Below are 27,528 nucleotides of genomic sequence, written 5' to 3' on the forward strand. Positions count from 1 at the left end.
ACATGTCTGGGGAAAGACCAGCCATGGTCTCATGGGGATCACAGGAGATCTGACCTTATGAAACACAAAGCAATTTAATTAATCAAAGTGCAGCAGCTGCTGTGAGAGGAGCCAAGTCCTGGTAGATGAAGGACTAAATACTGTCTTCATTACTACCTTTTCCCACCCCAAATTACCACACAATCCTTCCAAAAGGCCTCACTTTCATCCCTGTGCACGAGGGCATTTTTCTTTAATGTCATGAAAAGCAATTTCCTCCTCAGTTCTACTTTAATTGCTCCTTCCACATCCATCAGAAGCAGGCAACAAGGAAATCCTTCCCTTCAGCTGCCCCCTCTGGAGAAGCAAAGCCACCCTGTCTGTGGCATGAAGGCTCAGAAATCCTTCCCAAGTGCTGTTTGGACTCGAGACAGCTGCTCTGCTCTTATATGGAGACACAGAAGTAGATTAATATATAGACATACATATCCTTCTCTTAACTATTTCATGGCAGCTTCTCAACCTTTACCAACACTTCAGCAATTATTCTGAACTATAGTCCAAGAGCTGGTAAGTCCTACATGTACTATAAACATGTACCATAGGAAAGTTAGAAATAACTATGAGAAAAACAACTATCAGATAAATTTAGAGTTGAAAATGTGGACACAGAGACTTTTAGGCAACCCTAAAAGTCAGAGATGGAGAAAAAAAGCTGACCCTGTCCCAGTTGTCTTGATGTAGCCAAGCCCCCCCTGAGCTTAAAACTACATTTTGTCTTTGTCTCTTGCCTCATGTATTTTTTTTCTTGTGCTTATTTCATGTATTTATTGCTCAAGACAATTTTTGGTGTTGTTCCTGTTGAAATTGGAGATGACAGGATATGGTTTTTGAAAGTCCCTCAGCTTCCTGTGTCAGGAGGGTGATTCTCAAGATAACGGATGTGAAATCAAACCAGATGAAAGAAAATAAAATCCTGAAGTGAAACTCTGGGTCTCCCAGAACGAGCCACTTGTAGTTTCCTTCTCATCACACAGACTTCCCTCTATCCCAGCACCAAGGGGTTGGGCCTCTCCCCTTTTAGCAGCAAATACGAAGTGAAACACATGCAGAAAACGAGAGGACTTCCTAAAAAACAAATAATTAAATAAAGGCTCAGAAGAAACTTCAGTCTGATTTTCAGGGCATACAAACATAATGGAGAATGGGGAGTATTGGAGCACTGTGAATATTTTGAGCCTTTCCCTCAATATTGCCATTTTGGACTGCCAGAGCATCCCCAGTGCAGGTCAGGTGGTCATTTCAGCAGCCAATTTCCCCCAAAATTTGAGGAGTGCAGTTCTCAAGGTTTCACTGAGAAAATGGGGAGCAAGAGGCAACCAAATAAGTCCAGGCTGTGGATGAAAGTGGAGGGATCATGGAGATAAGGCAATGAACCCCATGCTGCCACCACATCTCCCCTGGGAGTAATTTGTTTCCTCCACCTCAGCTCAAGCACAGCCTCTTTAAAAACCTGAGGAGTTTTAAACCTAAGTATTACATAAAATGCTACACTGATGGAGGTCTGTCCTGCAGGGACATTTGGGAAGAACAGGCTCCCTGGAAGCAGTTCCCCTCTATCCAGTCCCCTCTGAGTGCTGGGGCAGCCGGGCTGGGTCCTGGTGCCCATCAGTTTGTTGGGGTTCCTCTGCTGCTCCCTGGGCACTTGTGTTTTCATTAATTAGCCCTTAATCACAGATTTAAAAGCCTTTGATCCACATATTCGATCAATAATAAAGGAAATCATTGTCTCCTCAAACTGCCAAGCCCCCATCAAATGAGTACAAAGGACAAACACAGCAGGAGCACTGGGAGGGGAATGACAGGAAAACGTGCCACCCGTACATCTGAATCCCATTTCCAAGCGGTGCTCAGTGAATCCAAACGCTTTTGTTCTGACCAGAAATCCCAGAAACACAGGCTGGGCTGGTTATTTGTACCAGAGGGACTCCAAAGAGAGGGAAGAGCTGAATGCCAGGGCGGCTCCCAGCGCAGGACCACACGCTGGGTCACTCCAGCTCTGCTTGGCGGGACTCTGCTTCCTGGGGGAGAACACACTGGACCCCAAAACTCCTCCAAGGCCCTGCCCAAAGCCCAGGGGGATTCGTTCCTTTCCAGGAGGGGCAGATTACAGCAAGGACAGAAAGGCAACTTCTGATCAGACATTACATCTGCCTTTGTCCTGCCCCTGCCAAATCTCCCCTGGCAAAAGTGAACTCTCTTTCAGAAGACGTGGGGTGAGTGCTGCCTTGGCTGGTGCTCTTTACCCCACTAAATCACATTCCACAATTGAACTCGAAGGGTTTTTCACATTTCTGCTCTCTTTTCAAGTTTATTAAATAAAAACACACAGCCAAAGTTTACATCACAAACCTCACTACCCCCAGTACTGCTGCACGTGCCTGTAACTTTGTTCACACACACGTTTTTTGTCAGCAGAATTCTTTGCAAATAAGCCTTTAAAAAGTATTAATAAAGTCATGGTTTTCAGTCATGTGAGAATGAATATAAATCAATATGAAGACCTTGGAAAAAGAAGTTCACTCCCCGGGCAGAGTTCAGGTTACTGGGGTGCTTGTCTGTGATCATTTTTCCACTTGCAGCACCTAAGTCTCCAGGAGATGATATAACTCCAAGAAATCCAGAAAATATGGGCTCCTGTTTCCTTGTCAGCTGTTAAAACCCTTTTCCTGATGTAACAGTAGGTCCTAATCCAGACTGTCTTTTTCTATCAATCACCCTGTTGGGCAGAAATACTGAGGCAGAGAGGGTGAGCCTTGAGGAAGGCACTGGGGTGTCACTAAGCATCTTCTCTCAGATAAAAACTTGACCACAGGAAAAGCTGAGAGGGATAAATCCTGGAACAGATGCACAAATGAGCAATAGCTGAGCCGTATGAAATATAATAAAGTGCAGACTTGCAGGCTTTGGAGATGGAAAGGACCTATTAGGTCATCTAAACCCAGCTTTTGCCAATTCAGGATTGGCCCCTAGAGTGATGTGCTGAACTTTAGGAAAAAACCCAGGCTGCCAAAAGCTTTGTCAAGCCTGTTACACTTTGCTCCAGGAGAGAAATGAAAAACCCCAACCAAAGACCTAATGAACAGGCTTCAAGTCATGGAGTGCCAGGAAAACTTGATTGTGTCTCCATCTCTTGATGAGGAGCCAAGTCCAGAGGACTTTCATCCTGTACAACTGCCACAGCTAAAACCAGGCTCACCAGAACTGAAAGCCACAGAGCCAGGCTTTGCCCTCGGGTTCCTCCAGCAGCTCCACAGAGAATATTCACTGAGGTTCAAGCTACTGGGAGGTGCCAAGTGAAGGCCTCTTCCCTTCAAACTGCTGCCTCCAGCCTCTGTTCATCCAGCCAGGAAATGGTATCTGGAGCTGCTTGCTCTGGGAGGCTCCCAGAGCCAGGAGGACACTGTGTCTCACCACCTCCAGCAGGGCTGGAAAGGAGCTGGGGAGGGGGAGCACGGAGTGTGAGGGTGGGGACCAGGAATCCTGGGAAGAAGCACCTGCCAGCAACCACCCCTGAGACCACACACATCTTAAGAAACTACCTAGAAACACAGTCCTGTGTGTTTTCATCATGGGAATGGAGTCCTGCAGGAGACCAGGAATGCCTTTGGCAGTGGAGACAAGGGAGAAGAGATGGAAGCCGAGAAGGATCCGTGGAGGACAGTGGGAGACAGCTGTCTGAGGGAAATGGGGTGAAGCTGATGGCCAGGACACTAAAGTGACAGCTAAAAAACATCCACTGGGAGCCACTTCTGTAAGTACCAGGGGCTGTTCACACACTGCACTCACAGTTCATTCATCTACAAGCACAGGCTTCAGGCCCAGTGAGCTGAGATTGCTGGAGAAGTTTCTGAGTGTTCCCACCTCCCACCAAGGGCAGCAAGAGCAGATGGGACTCAAAAGTGACACTAAAGGCATGGAGGAGCCTGGAGACAGGTGGGGGAACTGGGGCAGCTGAAAAGCAGGAAAGCATTTCTTTTTCTGAAGGATCCAACTCATCCAATTTCACGGGAGCAAGGTTTTTATAACCCTAGCAAGCCAAAAGTTTGGTTTGTTTTAACTTCTCTAGTCTAACATACTCAGAAAGTGAGATTTAAAATATCTCTTTGTGCAAACAACCCATACTGTGTCTTACACACCATTCACGGACCAGTTCCACGGTTTAACCATGAATGGGGCTTGAGCTGCCATCAAACACCTGTTGGATCACAAGTGATACAACACCACAGAAATGTCCTGGGAGACTACACTCCCTCCACACTGTACAACCTGCTCTCCTATATGGCACATGGTGGGATTGCTGGGGTGTCCTGTACAGGGCCATGAGATGGACTCGATGATCTCTGTGTGTCCCTTCCAACTCGGGGCATTCTGTGATTTTATGATTTATGATTCTTGCACCTGGGATTAATTTGTCAAGCTTGCAAAACACAGGGAGGGTTTCCTGTGCCACTTTTAGTAAACATCTCTTTTAATTTCGTATCCTCATACTGGATTTAGATGGACTGACAGACAGAGCAATTCCCATGTTCTCTAGCCAGGCTTACTTCCCTGCACCCCAAATCCCCCCTAACTGTGCTCCCAGCAGAGCAGGAAGCAGGGTGATGTTGCCTCGTTCCTCGAGGTGCACTCACCGTGGTTGGAGTGTCTGACACAATCCCCCAGCACGGCGCTGAACTCCCTCTGGGCTCCGGGCTCCGGGAAGCAGAAGTAGCTGTGCCGGGCAAAGGGCTGCCACAGGTACACCGGGAACTCCTTCGGGAGCTGCACAAAGGCTGGAGTCACCTCCTTCTCACTCGACCCTGCACAGAAACACACCCCCATTGGAAAGCTGCCCATTTCTTGGGGTGGTTGGCTCCTTTGCTAGAGGGAAGCATGAGACAGGAAAAATCGTCTGCTTCCCAATCCAAGGAGGGCAGGGGGACACGGCTGGGATGGGCACACTCAGCAGGCACCAAACACCTCGCCACCTTACACCACAGCAACATGGCAGCCTCCTGCTTTGTGTCCAAGGTGGCCAAAAACTACACAGGCATGGTAAAATTCCAAAGAAATTATTTCACTGGATTGCAGCTGGTGGGGAAATGGTTTTCAAGTGAGGAAGTCAGTGTGGGCAGCTCTGGTCCCTGCCACAGAAAGACCATATAGGAGCATATGGACTTCCATGTAGGAACAAACTGCATTAAACCATGTTGGAACAGCAGTGCTTCCCTTGGCTCCAGGGTTTCCAAACACACCTGCACTTAAGAACTGTCCCTTCGAGCCCTTGTGGGTGAAGCAAAGAAGGCACCAAGTACCTCCACTTCCCACCTGCCCTGAGCCTCTGTGAGTCCCTGTGCACAGGAGCTGCTGGACAACACATTTAGGGGTGACCAAACCCCATCCCGGGTCACTGCTGTGCTTTGAGAGCCCAGACACAGGAGGGTCATCTCAGAGGGTCTTAGGCATCGCACAGAAAGGGAAAGGGGGCATAAAAGTCTAACTGAGGCCCTCTTTTTTCAAAGGGAGAGCCATGGGAAGCCCATGTTGCTCAATCCCAACTGCTACTGAGCTGTGGTGACACACAGAGGACACCCCCAAGCCCCTCTGACCACCCCTTGCCTTGGAAAAGGGTGTAAGGGGGCACCTCCCAACAGTCGCAACTTTAAGTAGGATGAGACAGGACTTAAAAAATAAATCCTTGTCTTCATGGTACCCTCATCCCTTTCATTACGTGGCATTCCATTGTCCAAATCTGACTCTGCCACATGAGATCTGCTCCCTGAAAGCCTGAATTTTCTCTGTCTTTGTGCAGTGGGGGCAGGCAGGACCACAGCAGTTCCCATCCCAGAAACAACAAACTCAGCAGCAGCAGCAGCAGCAACCTTCCTGCCCTCTCTGTGGGACTCATTATCAGCTGTGAGTCAACACAGGCAGCTGGCATCTAAAAATGGAAACAAATAAACCAGGAATATTAACAAAGCCCGGGAACAATGGTGGTGTGGTTCCTGCCCTGCTTCTGCACAGCTTCCATGGCTTTGTGCCGGGATGATGGGAAGAAAGGGAGCCTGCATTTCTCTGAATGTCAGCTCGGAGCACCTTCTGTGTTCATCCACCCTGGAGCTGTTCTCTGACTTGGGAAAAGGGCTGTGGGCATCTTCTTCTGCCCTGTTTTAATGTGGAGCCTGAAAGCCTTCCCAGAAGAGGGAACAGAATAAGGAACAGAGCCTGGGTTTTGGCAACTCAGGGCTTACCCACAGGATCTGGAAAATGTTTATCAGACAGCAAATTGTAATCTTCTTCTGAAGTCAGCACTTTGCCTCCTGCAGGAACAACGTGATATTTAGGGCTGGCTCCTTTCTGGTAGGCCTGGAAAATCAAGAAAGAGGGAGTATCATGAAACAGAGATTTAAGGAGAGGGAAAACATAAAATATGCAACTCATTGACAAAGCCAGGAGTTGTTTTCCATGATCCTTGTAGGTCCCTTCCAACTCAGGATATCCTATGATTTTAATGCATGGGGGTATTCCCAAAAGGGAAAATCTTTTCATCAGGCTGAATTCTGGATATGTTCCCTAGACATGTCAGATCTAAAATACAGTTAAATATAAAAACATGTTTGAAAATACCCTCTTAGTGCTTATCTCTCGTGGGGAAGAGTCAGGGACGGAAGGGAGGAGAAAAGGATGGAATTTTCTCCTTAGCCCTCTTTGTTTGATTTGTCAGCCAGGACTAGTTTGACTGTGGCCAAATGAAAAACTTCCCTGTAGTCAACCTGAGGCCACTACTACTTTTAAGTAGCACAACTGCTACTTAAAATCCAACTGCAGGAGCAGAGGGATGCATTACAGTGACACACAGATAAGAAGTGTTCTGGGACAGGCAGAGGAAGGTTCAAAGTGCTGTCAGAACGATTTGCTAGTTCTTGCAAACACATATTGCCAAGGTTTTACCCTCAGCCATCCCCCTGGCAAGGCTGGAGCCACCGGGACGAGGACAAGGCTTCATCCAGTACTGCTGAAGGAGAGGCAGCAGCAACTCCACCTGGCACCAGTTTATTTGGGAATGGACAAGAACATCCAAGGAAGAAGCACTTACCTCCTTGGTCTCAAAGCAATCCACAGTGTAGTCATTTCTGATAACGACATATCTGTCCTTCCACTTCTTCAGATCCTCCGCGAAATGCAGCAGCTCTGCTTCGTACAAGACTGTCCCCGCTTCCCCTGGGGGCTGCAAAGACACTCTGTGAGCTCTGAGGCTGCTCTGGACCCCTGGCCAGTTGGAAGCTTTCATTCCTACATTTCCAGAAGGCTGCTACGAGGGCTCTGGAGCCTTCAAATGCACTTTGGAGTCACAAACATCCCTCTGATTTGGGCAGATACGACATACACAAGCAGATTCTTGCAGCCTGAGCTGAGGAGGAAGCAGAAGAGCTCTGCCTTCCAAAAATACTGCCAGATTTCTGAGACAGAGATGTGATTCTTTCAGCTGGTGTGCTGAATGCAAGACCTTAGAATCCTGGAATGGTTTGGGTGGAAAGGGACCTAAAAGATCACCTCATTCCAACCCCCTGCAAAATGAACTGTAGTTCATGAACTCCCGTTTTCCACTATGTCCTAAAAACATTTCACTGATGCAGCAAAGAGTTTTATTATAAAATAGTAAGTTGTTTCTCATTTCTCTGTAGCACTTTTGCATCTGTGCTCTAGTAACTGATACATACCTTCCTGAAAAACACAGCTCTTCTATTATCCCACCTCTTCCATCATCCCTCCTCTTACATCCCACCTCGGTGCTTTACCCGACTCGTTTCCAAAGCACTGGAAATTCACGATTGCCCATATGGCCAGAAAATTTAGATTTGTATCTTCTTAACATTGAAGGCTGCATTTTCCTCAAATAAAGAGGCTTTTGTCTCTCTTTTTGTCTCTCCTCTAATAAAAACCAGCTTCCCATAGCTCATTCCACAGAGGGAATTATTGCCATCTTCTTCACGGAACCCTGAGCCGTGGATGAAAGGATTAATTATGTTTTCCTCTTCCCTGAATGTGTGATCTGTGTCCCTAGATTTTGCAGAACCCTGCAGTCAGCAGGAAGCAAATAGTTTTGTCCAAGTGGCCAACTCTCTGTACCGGGAACTTGTGCCACGGATTTCCTCACACTACAATAAAACAACTAAACAAGACCAAAACAAACATGAATTTTCAAAAGTACAACTTGAAACCTGCACCCAAACATAACTTTTCCACCTCAAACCTAACTGAACCAAGTCCAACATCTCCATGTGCAAATTATTGTGTAAACTTGCGTTATAGATAAGAAAACATGTGTAAAATGCCACAGATGCACATTTATTATGTTTTCAACTATCCAATAGAAGAAGCCGAAAGAACACTGTGCTCGTCTATGTAGAAACATTTACATAACTTTAAAAATATACTTTGGGTTGATTTTTAGAAGCTCTGAGTATCTGTGCCACTCTTACCTCTCCTTGAGGGCACTGAATGCAGGGAAGAACAAGAAAACCCAGTGCAGGCAGTGCCCAATAAACTTCCAGCTCACGTTTTTCACACATTACAACTTCTAAAGGTCCGATTTAAATAGCTAATATGTTAATTATTCCACGCAGGAGAGCCTTCCTACCTTGGTTTTCAGGAAGCAGGACTGGGAATGCCGGTGCTGCTCCAGCTCCTCCTGCACGTGCCTGCAGAAGGCCACGGCGTACTGGCGTCGGTAGTGTGGGCTGAAGTTCTTGATGATGGCCTCTGTTTTTCCTGAAGCAGGAATAGAGATTTTAGTGTATTTCATGTTATGTGGCTTCACAAACTGCAGTGCAGAACCAAAGCACTTATCCCCAGAGACCCCAAATTCTCCTCTTTGGGAAAGAGAAGTTTCGGCGTGACCTGATTGTGGCCTCCTGGTACCTGAAGGGGCTACAAGAAAGGTGGAGAGACACTCTGGGCAAGGGCTTGTAGTGACAGAACAAGGGGGAATGGCTTCCCACTGCCAGAGGGCAGGGTTAGATGGGAGATTGGGAAGGAGTTCCTCCCTGTGAGGGTGGGGAGGCCCTGGCACAGGTTGCCCAGAGAAGCTGTGGCTGCCCCTGGATCCCTGGAAGTGTCCAAGGCCAGGTTGGACGGGGCTTGGAGTAACCTGGGCTAGTGGAAGGTGTCCCTGCCATGGCAGGGGGTGGCACTGGACGAGCTTTAAAGTCCCTTCCCACCCAAACCGTTCCATGAAAATCCTGCCCAAGGACCTCTTGCTGCACAGATCAGGAAACCCTCAGAGATGCACTCAGAGAGAATTTGTCCAGAAAAACACTGGCTTTGGGACACTGTTTTCCTTCTAAGAGTGAGCAAAACATACCCCAAATCCATTTCTCCAAGGAAAGATGCTGTCTGCCTCTCCCTGGGAAATGCTGCCAGAGAGCTGTGAGGGTTCAAGGGCTGAAAGGGTTTTCAAAGCAAACCAATAATACTGGCTAATGTTCAGCCATATTAGCCAATTTTATCGCTTAGTGAGATTTTAAAGCTCACTCAAAGCCCTACAGACGATTCTTCTAGGCTTGGGTGCTGCAGTCTGGTCTTTGTTTTAATGTAAACAGATACTCAGTCAGGCTGCAATAAACACCAACCTTGTATTGTCTCGATATAATCAAGATCTCATCAGTGGCAGCAACAGCAGTGAACACGCTGACAGTCTCATTTCTGAGAATCTTACAACAATTTGCAAGTAATTAACTCATTAACCCTCCCAAAGAAATAATGATGCTTTGCAAACAGAGAAGTGAAGCTAAAAGTTAAAGGCATGTGCATATATGGGACTCCAAAGAGTCTGTGGCAATGCAAACACCACCTGGGCTATGGTCTAGAGAGCATCCCAAACACCCTGGATAATGGAGAGATCCCTTTCTTCTTGGCATTAAGGAGTTCCTTGCCAAAGGGCTTTTTCTGAGCATACAACAGACAACTGTCATTTCACATCTCGAGCAATTTTGATGCTTTCCAAATTTCATTTTTGTTCTGCTCGAGGAAAAAATACCAAATTCTCTGTATGAGACCAAAAAAAAGGGTAGTTCCCAAACTAAGATTCCATGAAGTCCCTCTACAGACCCCTAAACCAGGAATGGCACTCGGCATTCCTGAAGGGCCAAAAAGGGAACTGTGACCTCCAGAGTTCTGGAAAAGCTGAACCACCTGCATCCTTTAAGGATATATATTCCCTTACTGACAAACTCCTCCCAGCACTACCACCAGAAAGGATTCACTGGGAGTTTCCATGAGGTTTCTGGATTTTACAGCCTGGGCTGTGGCTCTGCAGCAGCTCTAGTGAGATCAGAGAGAGCTCTTGACAGATTTGCAGTTTCAAGCACAGTCCTTCTAAATTAACCACGCAAAACTTCCTGCATTACTACTGGTTTTACTGCCATTTCTCACCAAAAAAAAGGGCTTTAAATGCCAGCGCAGTTCCCAGGACGTTCATGTCTTTTTTCTTCTTAAATAATTTTAAATATAGTCAAAAAAAGCAGAAAAGCCATGGATCATACCATGGGATTTTATGGGAGAAAGTGCACAGGATGCTATGGTCAAAAATTCATCACATCTGGCTACCAATTTCCATTTTAAACCCCCAAATATGTGTGGCTGAGTCTGGCATGGAAAACAAGTTAGTTTGCTAAGGAGTTCACAGAGATGGGCAATGGCAAGAGATTTTATAAGGTGCTTATTTCAGGTCCAGCTCTGATTTGCTCCTCATGTGGGGCACTACCAGAATGGTAGAGGTAATTTCATCCATTCAGAGAGCCACATTTTTTAATTATGCCAGAGATTATTGCGCAGAGAAGCTGTGGCTGCCCCAGCCCTGGAAGTGTCCAAGGCCAGGTTGGATGGGGCTTGGAGCAACCTGGGCTAGTGGAAGGTGTCCCTGCCCACAGCAGGGGTGGGACTGGATGGGCTTTGAGGTCCCTTCCAACCCAGGCCACTCCGTGATTCTATGAATTATTCCATAATTTCCTGGCATGGATGTGCAGGCGGAAGAAAAAGCTACAAAATGGACACGACCTTTCATTCCAGCCAACCCTGGGTAACCAGCTCAAGAGGGGTGACCTGAAGCCTTCTTCTTCTCAACCATCAATGGGATCGCTGCCTTCCACTAAGCTGGGAGCCCTTTTTGTCCCACTCCTGCCCCATTCCCATCACACACCACAACAGGAGACGGACCCGCCGCCCCCGCGAGCCCGACCCGGGCACACAGAGGGGCCTCGGGCAGGGCTGGGAGGCAGAGCCTGATCCCAGCCATCAGCTATGGAACCTATGGAAGTCTGGCACACATTTACTGGTGGGACAGCACCGGGTGACAATCTGGACTCCAAACCTTCAGTTTTAAGACAGATTTTTGGAGACCTGATTACAGGATGTGCTTGGGTATAATAGCAGGATATGGTGCTGCTGGAGCAGAAAATCCCAGCCCTTTAAAAACCAGTCTGCTCTGGGCAGAGGCATAAACTTATTCTCCAAATAAGGACAAAGCTTCCCCAAACCTTTTTTAGAGCATTTTTTTCCTCTGGTCCCAGCCAGCAGTAGGATGTTGTTGGCCCCGGCCCCGGTGGAGTTTCCTGCTCAGGGTTTGCCCCTATTTTCCACCATGGCTTTTTCTTTTCCAGTTTGTAGTGGCCTCTTACTCTGTTGCAGAGGGCCCTGGGACACTGGACCTCATTTGACTAGTGCCTGCATCCTGTAGTAAAAATTTGTAGAGGAAGCGGGACAAAGAACAGAATTCTGGTGTTGGGAAAAAACTTCCAACAATCGCAGGAAATATCTGTAATTTTTGCAAAAGTCTTTCAGTGGTGGCTAAATGGCCTCAGAAGTGTGAGCCTTCACTGTCAACATTGCTTAGATCAGCTTGAAGGACAATGACTAAAGAGAAAGGAACTCTGCAATTCATAATATATATGTGAGATACGTGACACTGATGTCATTTTTATGTGCAGACTATGATCAACCACAATATGAATCGAGGAGCAAATGTTTCAGGCCTTTTCTTCCAGTCTTTGCACTACTTGTTGCAAAGGACTTCTGCATTAAAAATACTCCTCCCTCTTAAAATTAGAAGAAAAGTTTATTTAAAGAGACTGTGAGTGGCACCACACAAGGACCTGGCAGTGCTTGGCTCGACAGGAATCTCAGCACTACCTGGGGGTGGGAAGAGAAGTGGCCGGACCCTTGAGCCATTGTTCACCCATGGATCTTTAAACTCTTTTGGTTTACAGAAGATAAAAATACACTATCTGAAAATAAACACGATGGAAACAGTCATGAGTAACAGAAACTCTTCCCATGAAATGATAACATGGGGCAACTAGAGATAAAATACTCCAGGGCAGTTGAAAAATGAGTTCCCCTAATTCTTTTCCAAATTTAGTGTGGCTGGCTTAGTCAGGGCTGTTTATATGGAGCAAGGCCAACCTTCCCACTCGGTTGGTCTGGCAACGGCACAGCTCCAGCCTGTACAACTGGGATGTGAACCCCAGCAGCTGGATGTTTATCCTAGGAGAATGCAGAGCTTGGTCAGCTCCAGGAGAAGCCTCCATGCAACCTCCTGGTCCTGTGCAGGGCTGGGAGCTGGACTCAGTCATCCTTGTGGTTCCCTCCCAACTCAGGGTATTCTGCCACTCCATAAACCAAAATTACCAACAGGGAAGACAACAGTGGTGGAGGTGGAAGGATTTCTGTCAAATTAATGTGCTGAGGGTCCATTCCCCCTTTGTTGAGGGTTTAGATCCTGCTCCAGAACAAACCTTGCTGATGCTTCATGATGCATCTCCTGTTCTGCAGCACAAGTTACGATACATCTTTTAAGACTAAAAACAAATGTCACTGTGCTGAGAAACAGGAAACATCTACCACTTGTCCCTCTGGAAATCAGTAATCATCCCCCAGATTGGTTTCTTCTTGCTTTCCCACTGCCTTTGACCTTCTTAGCTATGTGACACCTTGCTGGACACTTGTATGGAACTCCCAAGCCATCAGCCCCCATCATGGTCTCAAATACCCGACTTTTCAGTGTGGGTGTCACTGCTTGGACTGAAATAAACTGAAATATAACTTTAAAAAGCAAGGGCAGCCTTTGGCAAGTGCTCCCAGGAAGTCCTGCTGGTGTTTCCACTGGCTTCCAGCCTGGTGCAGCCCGGACAGCTCGCCCTGCCACACTCCACTGCTCTCAACAACATGCTGCCAAGTGGCCAGGACAGAGGCAGGGCAGGAAAATTCAGGAAAAAAGGCCAGAAAACAACAATGTCTTGGCTGGCATGGAGGAGAGAGATTGCTCACACTCACCACACCTGAGCCACCTGGAAGTTAAGGATGGAAAGAAGCAAGGACTTGCCACGAAAGTTATTATTTCACTTAAATATTGGTGTTTGGTAGTAAGATGACCCTTCCAAGAGCAGGAAGATGATCATGTCCCTTCCTCTTCGTAGCACAATTGCTTGCACTCAGCACTTTTTGGAAGGGGTTTCAAAAAAACACCATGACCAGTGATAAAGATCTCTTTGGAGGGATGGGAACATATATTTTTAAACTATTTATGCCCCTTGGAAAGCACACTTTGTGCCTCAGGGGACATCAACTGTAAAAAGGTAGATTATTTGCCATATTGAAGCAAATCCTAGACAAAATAAAACCTAAAAGAAATAAGCATTGTGTATGCTGAGTGTCAGTACATCCAGCACTTCTAACAAGTGAAGTGGTGAGACAGAACAGGAACAAATCACTTTATCTTTGTTTTCTTCCACCAAGCCACAATCAAAGTTGTCAGAAATCAATGTAAAATGATCAGCTGATCATACCCACATGGTGCTTCACCAGCCAGGATGGAACCCACAACTGGGGACATGCTTTAAGTGATAAACTGTAAACTTTACTGTGTGCCTTGATGTTATACAGCAAATTCAGTACTGAGAGCTTAGAAATTACTATCCATCCATCCTTCATTCCACATCCATAATCTGATTCTCATGGCCCTTCAAGGCAGCAGCAAAATGAGCTAACAAACTAATTTCAGTGTCCAGCTCACAGGCCAGCTTCATCCCAAGCCTGAGTCAAACACAACCTTTGATGGAGGTCAACATCTCAGATTGCAGATGCTCCCCCTGAGCCCTGGGAAAGTAATTCCCTTTGGCATATCCCGACAGTGCCCATCACCTCCCAGTGCTCTGGGACATGGAACAGTGCACCAGGAATGACCAGCAGCTGGTTCCCTCTTTCCTACAGTGGAGTGCTTGCAATACCACCCAGAAACTGTTTAAAAGTAAAGCACTCCCAGACTTTACCTCCACATCCAAGGAGGCAATGTAAACCTCCCTCTTTGTTGTTGGAAGCAGAGCTCAGTTTGATCTTTATTTATAAAACAGTATTTCGATTACTCCTGAGTCAGGACTTAATACCTGTTCTGACAAAAAGGGAGGGCAGACACAAATCCCAGGCTCTGATTTGGCTGGATCACCTCTCCACAGGTTTGTCTGCACTCAGCCAAGTTCTCCAGTGGAGCCACCCCTGTTCCCCAGAAAGGAACGTGTGGTTTGCACCTGATAAAATACCGAAACCAATTATTTACTCTCAGCTCGTTTTCTGTTAATGGAGGCTGCTCTTATCAAAAACTTACAATGCTGTAGCTACCCAGGCCCAAATCATCAGCTGGCAACACAGCCACTGAGTGACACCGGTACAATTCCTGTCAGCCACCCCAAACAGTGCACAGGAGAGGACAACACCCATCACCCCCCATCATCCTCTGGTTAAATCTCAGCAATAAGCACTCCTTAGGTGCTCAGTCCATCTTCTCTATAGGAAGAAATCGATGCTGTCTTGTGAAAAAAAAACCAGATTTTCTCTCAAGTTTGTCAGCTGAGACCGTGGGTGTGAAATCTGGGCTCCAGCAGAAGCGAAGCCTCTCTCTCACAGCAAACTAAACAAACACATTGGTAAGTTCATGGAAACTTGATCCACGGCAAAGGAGGTGCCAAAAATAACAGGCTCCATTCCAGCCTTGCAGATCTCCCTTGCTACAATTGTACCCAAGTGCTTTGCTCTTCCTCGAGCATTCTGCTAAATGAGGCTGGATTTTACACTGACATGGACAATTATCCCACAGATTCCATAGGTTTATATACTTATAACGTGCCTCTCAGGCAACTTCAGGAGCATCCCATGCTTCAGAGGAAGCAGACAGACCTGAGTGAGACAGAGCTCATGCATTCTAAAAGAAAAAAAGGTTGTTTTCCCAAGAGTAGCTTGTGATTTAACAATGGAACTCGCTACTTGAAATTAATTCTGATTATTAAAAAATGCAAAACTAAATGCAGAGCACTGATCCTGCGTAAACACAGACTGGCTCTTGGGTCAAACTCGACACTCAGTCCTACAGACAGCTTTCCTTTCCCCTTTTCCTGCCAGACCAGGGTTCATTTGGCTTTGCTATAACCTGGAACTCTCTGGAGGATATCTCCACTTCAACCATGCTGTTTCCATGCATCCTCCACAAGAAGCGTGTGATTCCCTCTCACTGCACCACAGGTTGCCAGGGAATTTTATTTCAGATCAGCTGCAGCTGAGATGGAAATGCCCAGGGAAATGGATTTAGTATCAACCCACAACTGTCAAGCAACAGGCTGGGGTGGCACAGACCTGAAATGGAGGAGCTGCCTCCAGCAGGTACATCCACTCCTTCGGCACCTGCACCTCATGCCAGCCCTGGGACAGCACATCCCCAGCTGCTTCATCCCTTCTCCCACACGGGTCACCTCTGGTGCTGGGGGAAAAGGATGGACAACCCCTCCAGACGGAGATGGGTCCTGCACGAGCAGCTCCACCAGCACTCAGAGGGGAGAGAAACCCCAGGAAGCCACTGGCAGTGTGATGGCCCCACCAAACAGAGGGGTCGGGAGCAGGGGGGAGGGAAAACAATGGGAAGGAGTGAAATTTTAAGCTCAGAGTGCCTAAATTGTGAGCAGTGAGATCAGACACTCCAGCTCTGCAACCCTCCCGCTGCCGAGGTGTTATTGAGGGGAGAAGGAAGATCTCACGAGTTGCCTTTGCACCTCTGTCAGGCTAAAAAAGTCCTGATACCCATGAATTACATAAAGGCCAAAGCCCGTGGTTAATCAAGCTGAAACAAGCCCAACAAGCCCTTTATTGGTGATGGGGTGAGAAGCAGCAACGTTCTGTCTACAAACAACTACTCATGGCCACATCCAGCTAGAATATGGTCTGACAATACCTTCTTTATGAGCTTCTTTCAGAGCACCATAAGAACTAGGGATTTAATAAAACAAATTAATCTAGTTCCTGGGGCTCACAAGGAGCTAAACTGCATTCTGCAGTAAGTAAATTTGGGGATAGTCAATGGTTTTCAAGTTTTGGGGATTTTTTTAACTCCCTGAGCCACTAATGGGGGCACAGATACCGAGCATGTCCTGAGCAGCTTTCTCCAATCCAGATCTCAGCATCACATTACACGTCACAGTAGGTCACACAAAAATATTTCTTGGGAACATTTAAACAGCTTTCAAAAAACATAAGCCAATGCTGCATCACCCTTTAAATCAGGATGATGTATTCCCTCTCCCCTCCCGTTCGGGTGACAGCAGCCAGTGACTCCACTGCCCAACCATCCCCAGGGCAAACTAACAAAAAAACATTGTCACATTGGAGACACAGATAACAGAAAGAACCATCCTCATGATACTAGTGGAAGGTTTTTCTGAATATATATATATTTATACAAACACACACACCCTCAAAAGATTAATGCTGTGCAATGCCTGGCAGGTGCTCATATAGTTCGTGAGAGACTTTTACTAATTTCTTTTTTCTTAATTACAGTGCCAAATTTTGCCATACTACATGGCTCTATTACAAGATTACTCAGAGGATTATATGGCACTGGACATAGCTATGAGTACACACACACACACACACATCTTTCCATGCAATGCCTCATTTATGCTGAGGTTTCCTTACCTTAGCCTTCGATTCCCTTTATTCCCTTTGCATTCTCAGTCCCTTCAGCAGCAGTCTGGTGTAAGTCAGCCCAGATGGACTCCTCAGAGTCCAATGTTTCCCACAAAGCATCACTTTTTAAGCACTGTAGCAGAAGGTCATTATCCCATGGTGGGATCTTATTCCCTTTCTCTTCAACAAACACACAAACTCCACAAAATGGAAGGAGGCTACGTGTGGGTAACAAAGAGAGAATAAAGGTACCATCAGGTCCCCTTTCCTTCCAATTTTTCTGACCAAGTCTCAAGGTGTTTGGTTATCTTTTGACTCCCATATGCACTGAAAATGAATAAATATCATGATTTCCAAAGGATTTTCTGTGCAAAGCAAGGGTAAACTCGAGATTCATCTCTGAACTAAGGTGAACAGAGGTCTCAAAGCATGGATGTTTATTTTGATGGCTTTCCAAGACCACAACCACATCACTTCATTTTATCCCAGAAAATCCTTTCAGCCTCTCAGCTCCCCCTTGGCACTCTGAACCCCAAAACACCAAGTAGGGAAATACACAGATTTGAACCCAAACAACTGGCACCATTCAGATGTTTGAAGCACAAGGCCATACCCATGTCCCAGGTGTGCCAGCTGGGGCCATTTTCCAATCTAATCTGTTTTTCTTGGCTCGTGCCAACACCACCTCGCCCTGGTGCTCCGCAGGGCAGCAGCTGTGGAAGGGTGTTTGGAGGGGGACAAAGAGCCAACCCTTTGTAAAAACCAAGAATCAATTTTATTCCTCTTTTAAAAAGGAATATATATATATATATGCATATATATATACACACATATATATATAATATTAAGCTTCTAATACAACTTTGTATTACAGGAGGAGGAATATGTAAAATGCAGCTCACACTCCAAGGAATTTTTTTATCCCACCTCCCAATTTACACTGAGCTTGCACAACGAAAATGGAATCATATTTCCTTCACAGTGCATTTTTATGCACTATTTCAGGCTCTCACTAACTCCATGTTATAATACTGGAATATGACTGCAAGAAAATTTAACTGTTGTCACAGCAAAACCCTGGGGAGAGGATGGGAGGACTTGCTTTAAAAAACTTAGAAGTTTGAGTGAACCATCATTTCAAAATCTCCTTAACCTCACATATATTTTGTTGTTACAAGGCATCCCATGGTGACACAATGGGATCACTTCCTGATGCCACATGGACTGTGTTGGCCATAAAGATGCTACATGAGGAATTGTTCAAGGCTGACACAACCTGCAAGACAAAAATGCTCCACAGCACTACGCTGTGGTTAATCTTTCACCAAGACAATTTCTCCCTGCTGATAGTCTGCTCTCGCATTCAGAAAAAATAAGATTATATCCTTAAACACATTTGCTAAATCTTTAGAAGTGAGTGGATTAAAAAAGGATCGCATTCACACTGCAGGAAATCCTGCCAAGCATTAAAGGCTCTATACTAATGCAACTGATAGTCTCTCCTCTTAGAAACAAACCCTTCTCTACTGCTCCATGGATGACAATGTCTCCCAGAAGAACCACACTGTTCACCGGGGTTTTAATTCTGCAGAAGAGACAGGAGACGGTGCCTCATCCTGTGGGGGAGGTTTCTTCACGTGGCTGCTAAAAAGCATCAATTAAGGTAAAGAGCTTAGAAGACAAGTGTGTAATTATGACATAAATCTGCTCACCCAATCCTGTGTAAAACAACCAAAAAAAAAGTCTGTTTTATTGTGCATATTATGGATGGGGAAGGGAAACTGCAGCTCTGTGATGCAACAGGTCAGCTTTGGAACTCAAGGTAGTGGAGGAACACCACGAAGTGGTACCAGCTCATCCACCACCTCCTACTTCAAAGCAGGTTTGGCACGCCTGGGACCTCTCAACATGGGAGTGGCCACCTGCCAGTGGCCTTCTTTTGCCTCTTTTCTCCCATCCAAAGTTGAGCAAGGCCATAATCAAGATGCCAGTACTTCCAAAGCATTTCTTTTACAGAAGGAAAAGAAGTGATTTGAATATTTTTGGAGGATTGGTTTTTTTTCCCCCAAAGCCAAAAGGACCCGTTAATTAATCATTCCTTACTCGGCAGAGTTTCTGCCTTTGATTATTCTGGGTTAAAGCTGGTAACTGACTAACAGAAGTATACTTTCTGCTAGCAAATCTAGAATAATTCCAGAAATTTTATCCTGAAAAGGGGTCAAGTAAAAATCCAAACAACTCTTAACTTTGTGCAGCTTCAGCAGTATCAAAGATGAAGGATTATCTTTGCATTCCCCACGTCTGCTCTCCTACAACCCACCAGTGCCAGCAATCCACATCACTAAAAGCACAAGAAACACCCCCAGGTCACAAGGTCATAGGTTAGAGGAATTTAAGGAAAAAGGGAAAAAGAAGAACTGTGCTCAGAAATAATTTGATGTAAATGGCACAGAGGACACATACAAAGGAAGACTATTATCTTACAGTCACTCCTGAGGGTTTCAGGTCTCTCTGTTCCAGCACACTGTTCCAACAAAACCATTGATTTTCTTTCTCAGACTCCTGTTTTTAACCCCTAATTCAGAGAAAGGCCGGACCCCACTGAGTGTTTGCTCCCAGCCAGGCCCAGCCCCGGTGTGCCCTGCTGCCAGGGGAAGGGGGTGACACACAGCTCTGCAGGTGGAGCCTCCCAGTCGCCTCCTTCCCTCCGTGGAGTTGGATTCCCCAAGCTCCGCTCCCAGCCGGTGCAATCCCGCTCTGTGATCCCGAGGGGTTACATCCAGCCAGGCTGCCAAGGGCTGCACATTATCCTCCTTCCGCCTGGACGGGTTTCAGTTCCTCAGTGCTCATGAAAGCACCACTGGGCAGACAATAGGGTTAGTGCTGCTGTTTGTTTGCTCCATTTCTGACAAGACTTCCCGGGAAGAAGCCCCGCTCGGTCATTGTCCCTCGCACTAAACGTGTGTTTGAGGCTCCTCGGCCGCTCGGCTCTTCCGCCTCAATGTTTCAATGCTCCTTCCTTTTTATTAAGAAAAAAAAAAAAGAAGATAAGTTGCCTCATTTCCTTACTCCATTTATCTTTCATGTTCAGAAGGGCTTGTGACAACACGACACGACTTGAAAGGAAAAAAACCCAAATCAAAACCACCTTCTTCCAGCGCTGTGTTTGTACAGCAGGGCCACGTGAGCTCCTGGGCTCAGAAAAGCAGCTGGGCAGGTTGTTATTATGAAGAAGAAATTGGTTCCTGAGAATTTCTTTGGAAATGGGTTGGTGAGAGCTCTCCTGCAGGTTCCCAACAACCCTGTGCCTCTCAAGGTCTTCAGCGGGGCCTCAGTGAATAGACACACCAAAACAACTTGATCGTCCACCTTGACTTGTGACAACACATTACCGGGAGATATTTAAGGCTTGGTTTTATGTCCACGGGGGCAATTCTTTAATCAGTGCATTTAACAGTTTGCTTTCATCACTCTTGCCTTTGTATGATTGGTTATGGAGCTCTGGTTTTTAAGTCTCAGCTCTTCCATCACGGGTCTCTGTAAAGGTCTTCCCCTCAATCCAATCTGAGTTCCTGTTGATGTGGACACTGATATATCCTCTCTTTCTGGAGAAGAATACAGTCCTCTGCTTTGTTTGTTCATATTAAAACTTAAATTCTTCATCTCTCAGGGTTTTGCAAAATGCACCAAGAACAAACCAGCCCTAAGGATGCAACGTGCAAGAGCCGACAGGAATAAAACAAAACAGCTTTTGTGTGACAGGGGTTTTATCTGGCAAATTTATGTCTATGGGATTACATTTTCATTTTGTGAATGCAGAAGTAATCACTAGTGATGCAACTTTAAACATATTTAGCTCCTGTCTACTCAGTGGCTCTTAGAGCAGAGGTTAAAGCAGAGTGTATGAGATTTTGGCTGCAGCCTCTGCAGGGCTGCTCTGCAAAACTTTGCCATGAGCCCATGGAAGTGTCCAATATCCACGTCCTGCCCTTAACACAGCAAAGCTCATTTGAAGTCTCATCCAAACCTGATTCCCTCCGAAGGCTGTCTGCATTTCCTCACTACAGCTACATCTTTAGCCATGTTTGCATTCCTTGAGGGTGGCTCAAAGTCAGCCTGTGGCTTTCTGAGAAATAAGTGCAGGGAAAACCACATAAATCCATCTTTTATCTTCACTTGGGCTGATGGACTTCCCAGCCTGCTGAAATGAGGCATGAGCCCAGAATTTCTACAAAATATTTTCACAACTAACAGCATCCAGTGTAGCTTCAAAATACCCTCAAGAGCTTTTGAATCCACAATAATCTTTCAGAGACTTTTCTACCCGTTATTATTACTCCTAAGGACCTTTGCTATATATACACAGTGCATCTCCTCTGATGAGATGCTACTTAGGCCACGTGCTACTCATGCAATAGCAAAACATTTTGGTACCCTGGGACACTATTTCTTTGCTATTTACCCTTTCAAGCATCTCTGAGCCAACAGTTTCACCAACAGTTTCACCACAGGTTTTGCATAAACCCAGCAGCTTCACACAAACTGTCAGGCTCTTGGCTAATGAAAAAGCAGAGCAGTGAAAAGGATGATAGAACCAGAACAGGGCCAGCAATTCTGAAAACTGTACTCACAAACCCCACCAGTAGAATTCATGGGTTGTTTTTAATGTTCAGTGAAAAACCTGGGAGACACAGTGTTGAAAAAGAGCATCTTATGGTCTCTGCTCTACTCTGAACTCTATTAGTAGAGATGGATCAAGCCTACAAAAACAAATCAGCCAAGTTGAACCTTCTGGCTCCAAAAGTTTGGGTCTAAATGGAGTCACAGCTTTTTCTTTGCAAGTCTCAGAAATTCCGAGGCCAGGATAACAAAACCCAGGCCTCACCTTTAACCCCTGCTTTCCAGTTCTGCTTGCAGGCACGTCCTCTGAGGGACACAGGCCTTGGCCAAGAGCCACAAACCCCACAGTCCAGGAGATGACCGTCTCCTTACAACCTCTTCAGAACCAGTAATGAGGGTTATGTGCTTGTGTTGTAGTTATCTCCCTTTCAGAAGTACCTCTGGCACTGAGGACAGCACACACTGAAGATTCCAAGGCACTTCTGAAAATTACATTTGCTGCCACTGGCGTGAGGCAACTGCTCGTGTCTGCAGAACTGCTGGATGCCAACCCCGAGTGCCAGGGGGGTGCTCAGCACCTCTGAACCCAAGCTGAAAGTCTGAATGAAAACAGAAATTCTAACCATTACCAGTTCTGTCTGGATGTATTAAAAATATCTGCTTGGTGCGCTTCAGAAGAACCTGCTGAGAGGAAAACACGGAAGCATCAGATCTTATCTCATTCAAGAACGACAAGTACAGAGCAATGGGAAGAAAGTCAGAGGAGACAGTGCAGCCCTGGCTTCCAGATTGAGCAGATACCCTGACATGCTTTTTAAGCTCTTGATTTCCGAGGGTTCCTCTAATTTGTAAATTACTGTATCTCAAAATTGAAAGAAAACACAGAATTACAGTCAAGCAACAGATAAGATACAGAAGTAAAGCTGCTTCACTAGCCAGCAAACGTGGTGTGCTGTTTAAAGAAAGTTATTTAAATAAAAATAAAAGTCTCTTAAATGCATTAGACCCAGTTTTCTTGCAAATCTGCTCTGGAAAACCCCTTTTTTAAACATCCACTCTTTGCTTGTCTACTGTATATAAATTGCATATCTTCTGATTAACATATTGTTCAGTCTGGAATAATTACACATCAGAGAGATGCCTAATAAGCTCATCTTTAAACTCTGCAGAACTAAAAAAAGATCCCAAGCGTGTTTTATGAATGTAGAATGGCATCAGCTGACAGTACAGTCCATATTATTGTGGTTGCAACCCAGAACCACGTGAATGAACATTATGGGTTTGTCTTTGCATTATTCAAGACAATGGGACTTCTGAAGGAAAGCAAGAGCGTGTTCCAGAATTGTGAGACTTCACCGTGAGGATAAAAGAAAAACAGCCCCACAGTATGGTAAAGAAAATGCAGAATACAGGCAAAACTGCATTTTATCAGCAGTGAGCACTTCACTGGAAGACTCCATAAGGTTTTCAGAATCAAACAGCTGCTTCGAGAAGCAACAATGAATAGAAACACTTGGATTTACAACTAGAATTGACAAAGAAATATTTTCAGTTACCACAGCCATATTGTTTCAGACTTACATCAGACAAAAGCTATTCCAACAGGAAAACCTGTCTTAGCCAACAGCTGGAAAACTAATAGCCTGATTCTGGAAGGAAAGGGGACTTATTACTTTTTACAGATGTCTCCATTCTCATCATCCAAAAAGAAGTTAAAACTATGAATAGAGAGATGGGCCCCATCTGAAATACAGCTTTCACATCCTCCCAAGGCTGTGCACACTCACGGCCCTGGCACCGGTTCAGCCTGCACAGAACGGCCACAGAAACCCCACATTCCGTGCACCAGCCCCAAATCCAGCTGCACTCTGGGTCAGCCTCTTAGAAACCCACTCATCCCTTCCAACAGCAGAACTCCAGACCCTGAGCCATCAGAGAGGCTGGGTTTTATTTCAAAATACCCTTTTGCAGGTGGTAACAATAAACCCCAGGCGGTGCTCACCTGCACCGTTCAGCCCCGACGCCCAGCGAGAGCCAGGTTTAGGAGCACCCCCTAAGTGTGAAGTCGGTTTATGGTCACAAAAGTAACACCTGCCAAGGCCAAGTGTTACAGGAAAGAGCACAGCAACCTTTCAGTTGACCACACTTCCTGCTGCCGGAGTATTTAAGGCACGCGAAGGAAAAGCCATGTGGCAAGATGAGTAACCACAAACCACAAGCTCTTGCTCCAGATTACCATGGAGTGTCTTCTGCTCCTACCAACACGCTGGGTTTGGATGTTTGTTTACGTTGGTAACCCCCTTGTCTCTTGGTGTGGTATCAGCTTTTAGTCACCCCCTTTCTGGTACAACATGTGCTGAGCAGCTTTGTGTTTTTTCCAAGCTTGAGGGAAGTTGGTGATGAACTGAGACGGGGCCTTCCTCCTTCATCCACTTTGAACTCTGCTTCTTCCCCCAACAAACCCCAGTGCTGCTTCAGTTTAGGATTGGTCATCACGACTTGGCCGCAGCTCCCAAGGGATTATTGGGAACACATCAAGCCCTCAATGCCCAACCTCCAAAGTCTTCTACAGAAGCTTCTTTTGTCACAGATTTTGGGAGAGTTTCACACCAGACGGAGCCTAGGGTTTGTTCTGGGCACTCTCCCTCCCCACAGCTTACCTTTGGTTTGGTAGGACATCACAGAACCATCGAATCATAAAGGTCTCCAAAATCATTGAGCCCACCCTGTGCCCAATGCCCACCTTGTCCCCCAGCCCAGAGCACTGAGTGCCACATCCAGGCCTTCCTGGGACACCTCCAGGGATGGGGACTCCAAACCTCCCTGGGCAGCCCCTGCCAAGGCCTGACCACCCTTTCTTTCCCTGATGTCCAACCTGACCCTCCCCTGGTGCAGCTTGAGGCCATTTCCTCTTGTCCTGTTGAAAGGACAGCTTTGTTCAAGCACAAGTGTCCAAGGCCAGGCTGGATGGGGCTTGGAGCACCCTGGGATAGTGGGAGGTGTCCCTGCCCATGGCAGGGGGTGGCACTGGATGAGCTTTAAGGTCCCGTCCCACCCACACCGTCCTATGACTCTGATCTTTTCTCTTCCAAAAGCACCACAAACCTCACCATCAGCTTAGATCAGCTGACAATCTGGAAGAGGATGGGGCTCCTCCTCGCAGACACATCAAATGCAACCCCAACATCCGGACACCCCCTCCAGCCATGCTCACAAACCATCACCAACCTCAAACACCCCTGGCTTCAGCAGCTTTGCTGCTGCTTCCCGGGCTCAGAGCAAAGACTGATGGAGCACAAGCAGCTGTGGTTAAAACTACTTTTTTTTTTACAATCACACCTAAAAATATCATCTTCTACTCAACTTCTTCTCAAAGTTTCTGGCACAGTGAGCTGGAAGTAGCACAGCCTTGATTTATATTTAAAAGCAGGTAAATACCACCCCAAAGAACCAGATCCAGTCTCTGTGTCTCCTCCAAAACGTGAAGCTGGGTAAAATGAGTGTCACTCACGGCAGAAGCTCCCAGATGGCTCCTCCCACCTTCTTTTCCAACGTACAGAAGTGCTGAGTGCCTGCAGACACAACTGAGCACAGCCAGAGCCCCCTGGAAATTTGGAGAGAGCACTAAAACGGCCAGTTCCCTGAAAAATTAAGCACTAGGTTTGTCAAGCTGCAGATTAACAGCCGTAAGTCCTCGTGCATGAAAGCAAACACCAGCACCTCTCCCAGTGTCTCAGCAGGAAGATCAGCTCAGTGGTGCCTGCACGGCGCTTTGTAGCTTGGCAGGTGCACAGGAAATCTCAGAAGGAAAGGAAAAAACCCAAACAACAAATCTGGGGCTTCCTACTGAATGAAGCCAACAGAAAATATACCTAAGAGCTGCCTTTCCAACCTCGTGGAGACACCAGCGATGAGTTCAGGGCTCCAGATCCGTGAACCTTCTCAGCTCACACATAAACTTACAGGGTACAAAGTTGTGTTTGCTTGGTGAACAGCAGCTGGTAGCTGTGGGCTTTGCAGCTATTTTCTAGCCTGCACGGAGGGCAAACATGGACACAACAAAGTTTAGTTCAGCAGGTGAACATGGGCAGCGCTTAGAAACCCTTCCCGCTCACCTCCAGCTTCCCTTATTCCATCTCCATGGCCCCCAACCCCTTCCCTGCTCTTGCAGGATACGCCTGAGCTGCTCAACAGAACATCCAAAGAGAGGAAAAACATGTTTTCTTTAGCTTAATTCACAAAAAAAAAAAAAAAGGAAAAAGAAAAAGAGCTCATCCATTTTAGTTGTAGTTTTCTCAAAACGGCAACTTGAGGCAGACACTCAGCATGGAAACTTCAGTCTGGACAGCTGAAGGCTGGCAAAGCCTCATCTGCAACTGCAAACAGTGGAAAGTGTCTGGCAGACTAAATTATAGTGATATTGCTTTACAGAATAACCCTAAAGAGCAAAAAAACCTTTTTTCCTTTCTTTTGCACAGACCTTGCCATTAAATCTTTGCCTGGGGATGATGGAAGCTTGCCTTTTCTCTACTGTGACCACTACAATATGTGGACTATCAAGGGAAAATACATAAGGGTTCTCTATATCATGTCCTATAAAAGCAAGCTGGTCTTTAGGCAACGTTCACCCAAGGTGTTTAACATCCCCAACACTGCTTCCAGAATCAGGTCTTCAGTTATCAACGTCAAGACAAAGCCCTGCAGAGAATCCCGGCACAAACAGCCACTGGGGTTTCATCCAGAGGAAGGAAACATCACGTGAAGCTTTAAAAACCCCTTCCTGAGACAAGAGATGAGAGGGGCTGAAGGAGAGGGGTAAGATGGATGCCAAGGGGTGGGATGGTGGTGGCATCTTTTGTAAGCCTGAAGCAACAATACCTGTATATCTCTGAAAAGAGCAAGGAAAAGCTCCTTGGCAGGCAGCAGGATTCCACATATGGCCCATGAGGATGATTTTTTTAGCTGGAATCCCAAGCACACAGAACTGAAAACCAGTAGTAAATCCAGGGAGGCATTACTCCAGCGACTGGGCCATCCCAGGAAGTGAGCAGGCATCTGGTGTGCACAGACAGAGATGGCTTTTGAGCCCCTCAGAACCTGCAGCTCCCCTCACCTGGAACATAAACCTTCAGGGGAAATCCCAGATGTTTTTATAATATAAAGAAGGTGTAGGCACTTTTTTCCTAAGGTTGGATGTGAAAGCATTTAGTGACAGGCTGAGAGAGCTGGGATTGTTCAGCCTGGAGAAGAAAAGGCTTCAGGGAAACTTTATTGCAGCCTTTCACTAAGTTAAGGGGGCCTATAAAAAGGCAGGAGAGGGCAGATAGTGATAGGACAAGGGGGATCAGTTTTGAACTGACAGAGGGCAGAGTTAGATCCCACGTTAGGAAGAAATTCTTTACTCAGACAGTAGTGAAGCAACAGAAGAGGTTTCCCAGAGAGGCTGTGGCTGCCCCATCCCTGGAAGTGTCCAAGGCCAGGAGCAACCTGGGCTAGTGAAAGGAGTCCCTGCCTATGGCAGGGGGTGGCACTGGATGAGCTTTAAGGTCCCTTCCAACCCCAAATGCTCTGTGATTCTATGACTCTGTGATCACAAGTGCTTGAAGGTCCAGCTGGCCCCTGGCACGTCCCTCATTCATTAAGTGTTCCTGGCTGGGACCCACCAGCACAGCTGGAGCTGCTGCAGAGCTTTGGCACAGGCTGCTTCTCCTGGGCCTGCCACAACCTGGTCCCGTGCCTTCGTTTCTCTGGACCTCTGATTTATCTTTGCATATTTTTCCTGCTTAAACAGTAAACAACCAAGCACAAGGATTGCTTTACCCTGTTTGTACCACGAACAGCCTTTGTGAGGACCAACACGTCCACCAGACAACAACCAAT

General features: G+C 46.4%; 1 protein-coding gene across 2 annotated transcripts in view; it reads right to left on the minus strand.

Annotated features, from left to right (window-relative positions):
• FAM129A (family with sequence similarity 129 member A) overlaps positions 1–27,528 on the minus strand; it is a 79,686-nt gene that overhangs the window by 22,360 nt on the left and 29,798 nt on the right. For both annotated transcript variants that reach the window (XM_027704473.1, XM_027704475.1), the window contains exons 2-5: positions 8,663–8,793; positions 7,118–7,249; positions 6,273–6,387; positions 4,674–4,841 (exon numbers count right to left, since the gene is read on the minus strand). In XM_027704473.1, coding sequence (XP_027560274.1) covers positions 4,674–4,841; positions 6,273–6,387; positions 7,118–7,249; positions 8,663–8,793 — 546 coding nt within the window. The remainder of the gene's footprint in view (positions 1–4,673; positions 4,842–6,272; positions 6,388–7,117; positions 7,250–8,662; positions 8,794–27,528) is intronic.

This window comes from Neopelma chrysocephalum, unplaced genomic scaffold, assembly GCF_003984885.1.
Source record: "Neopelma chrysocephalum unplaced genomic scaffold, ASM398488v2 Primary Assembly neopelma1_281, whole genome shotgun sequence".
In the NCBI taxonomy this organism is placed as follows: Eukaryota; Metazoa; Chordata; class Aves; order Passeriformes; family Pipridae; genus Neopelma; species Neopelma chrysocephalum.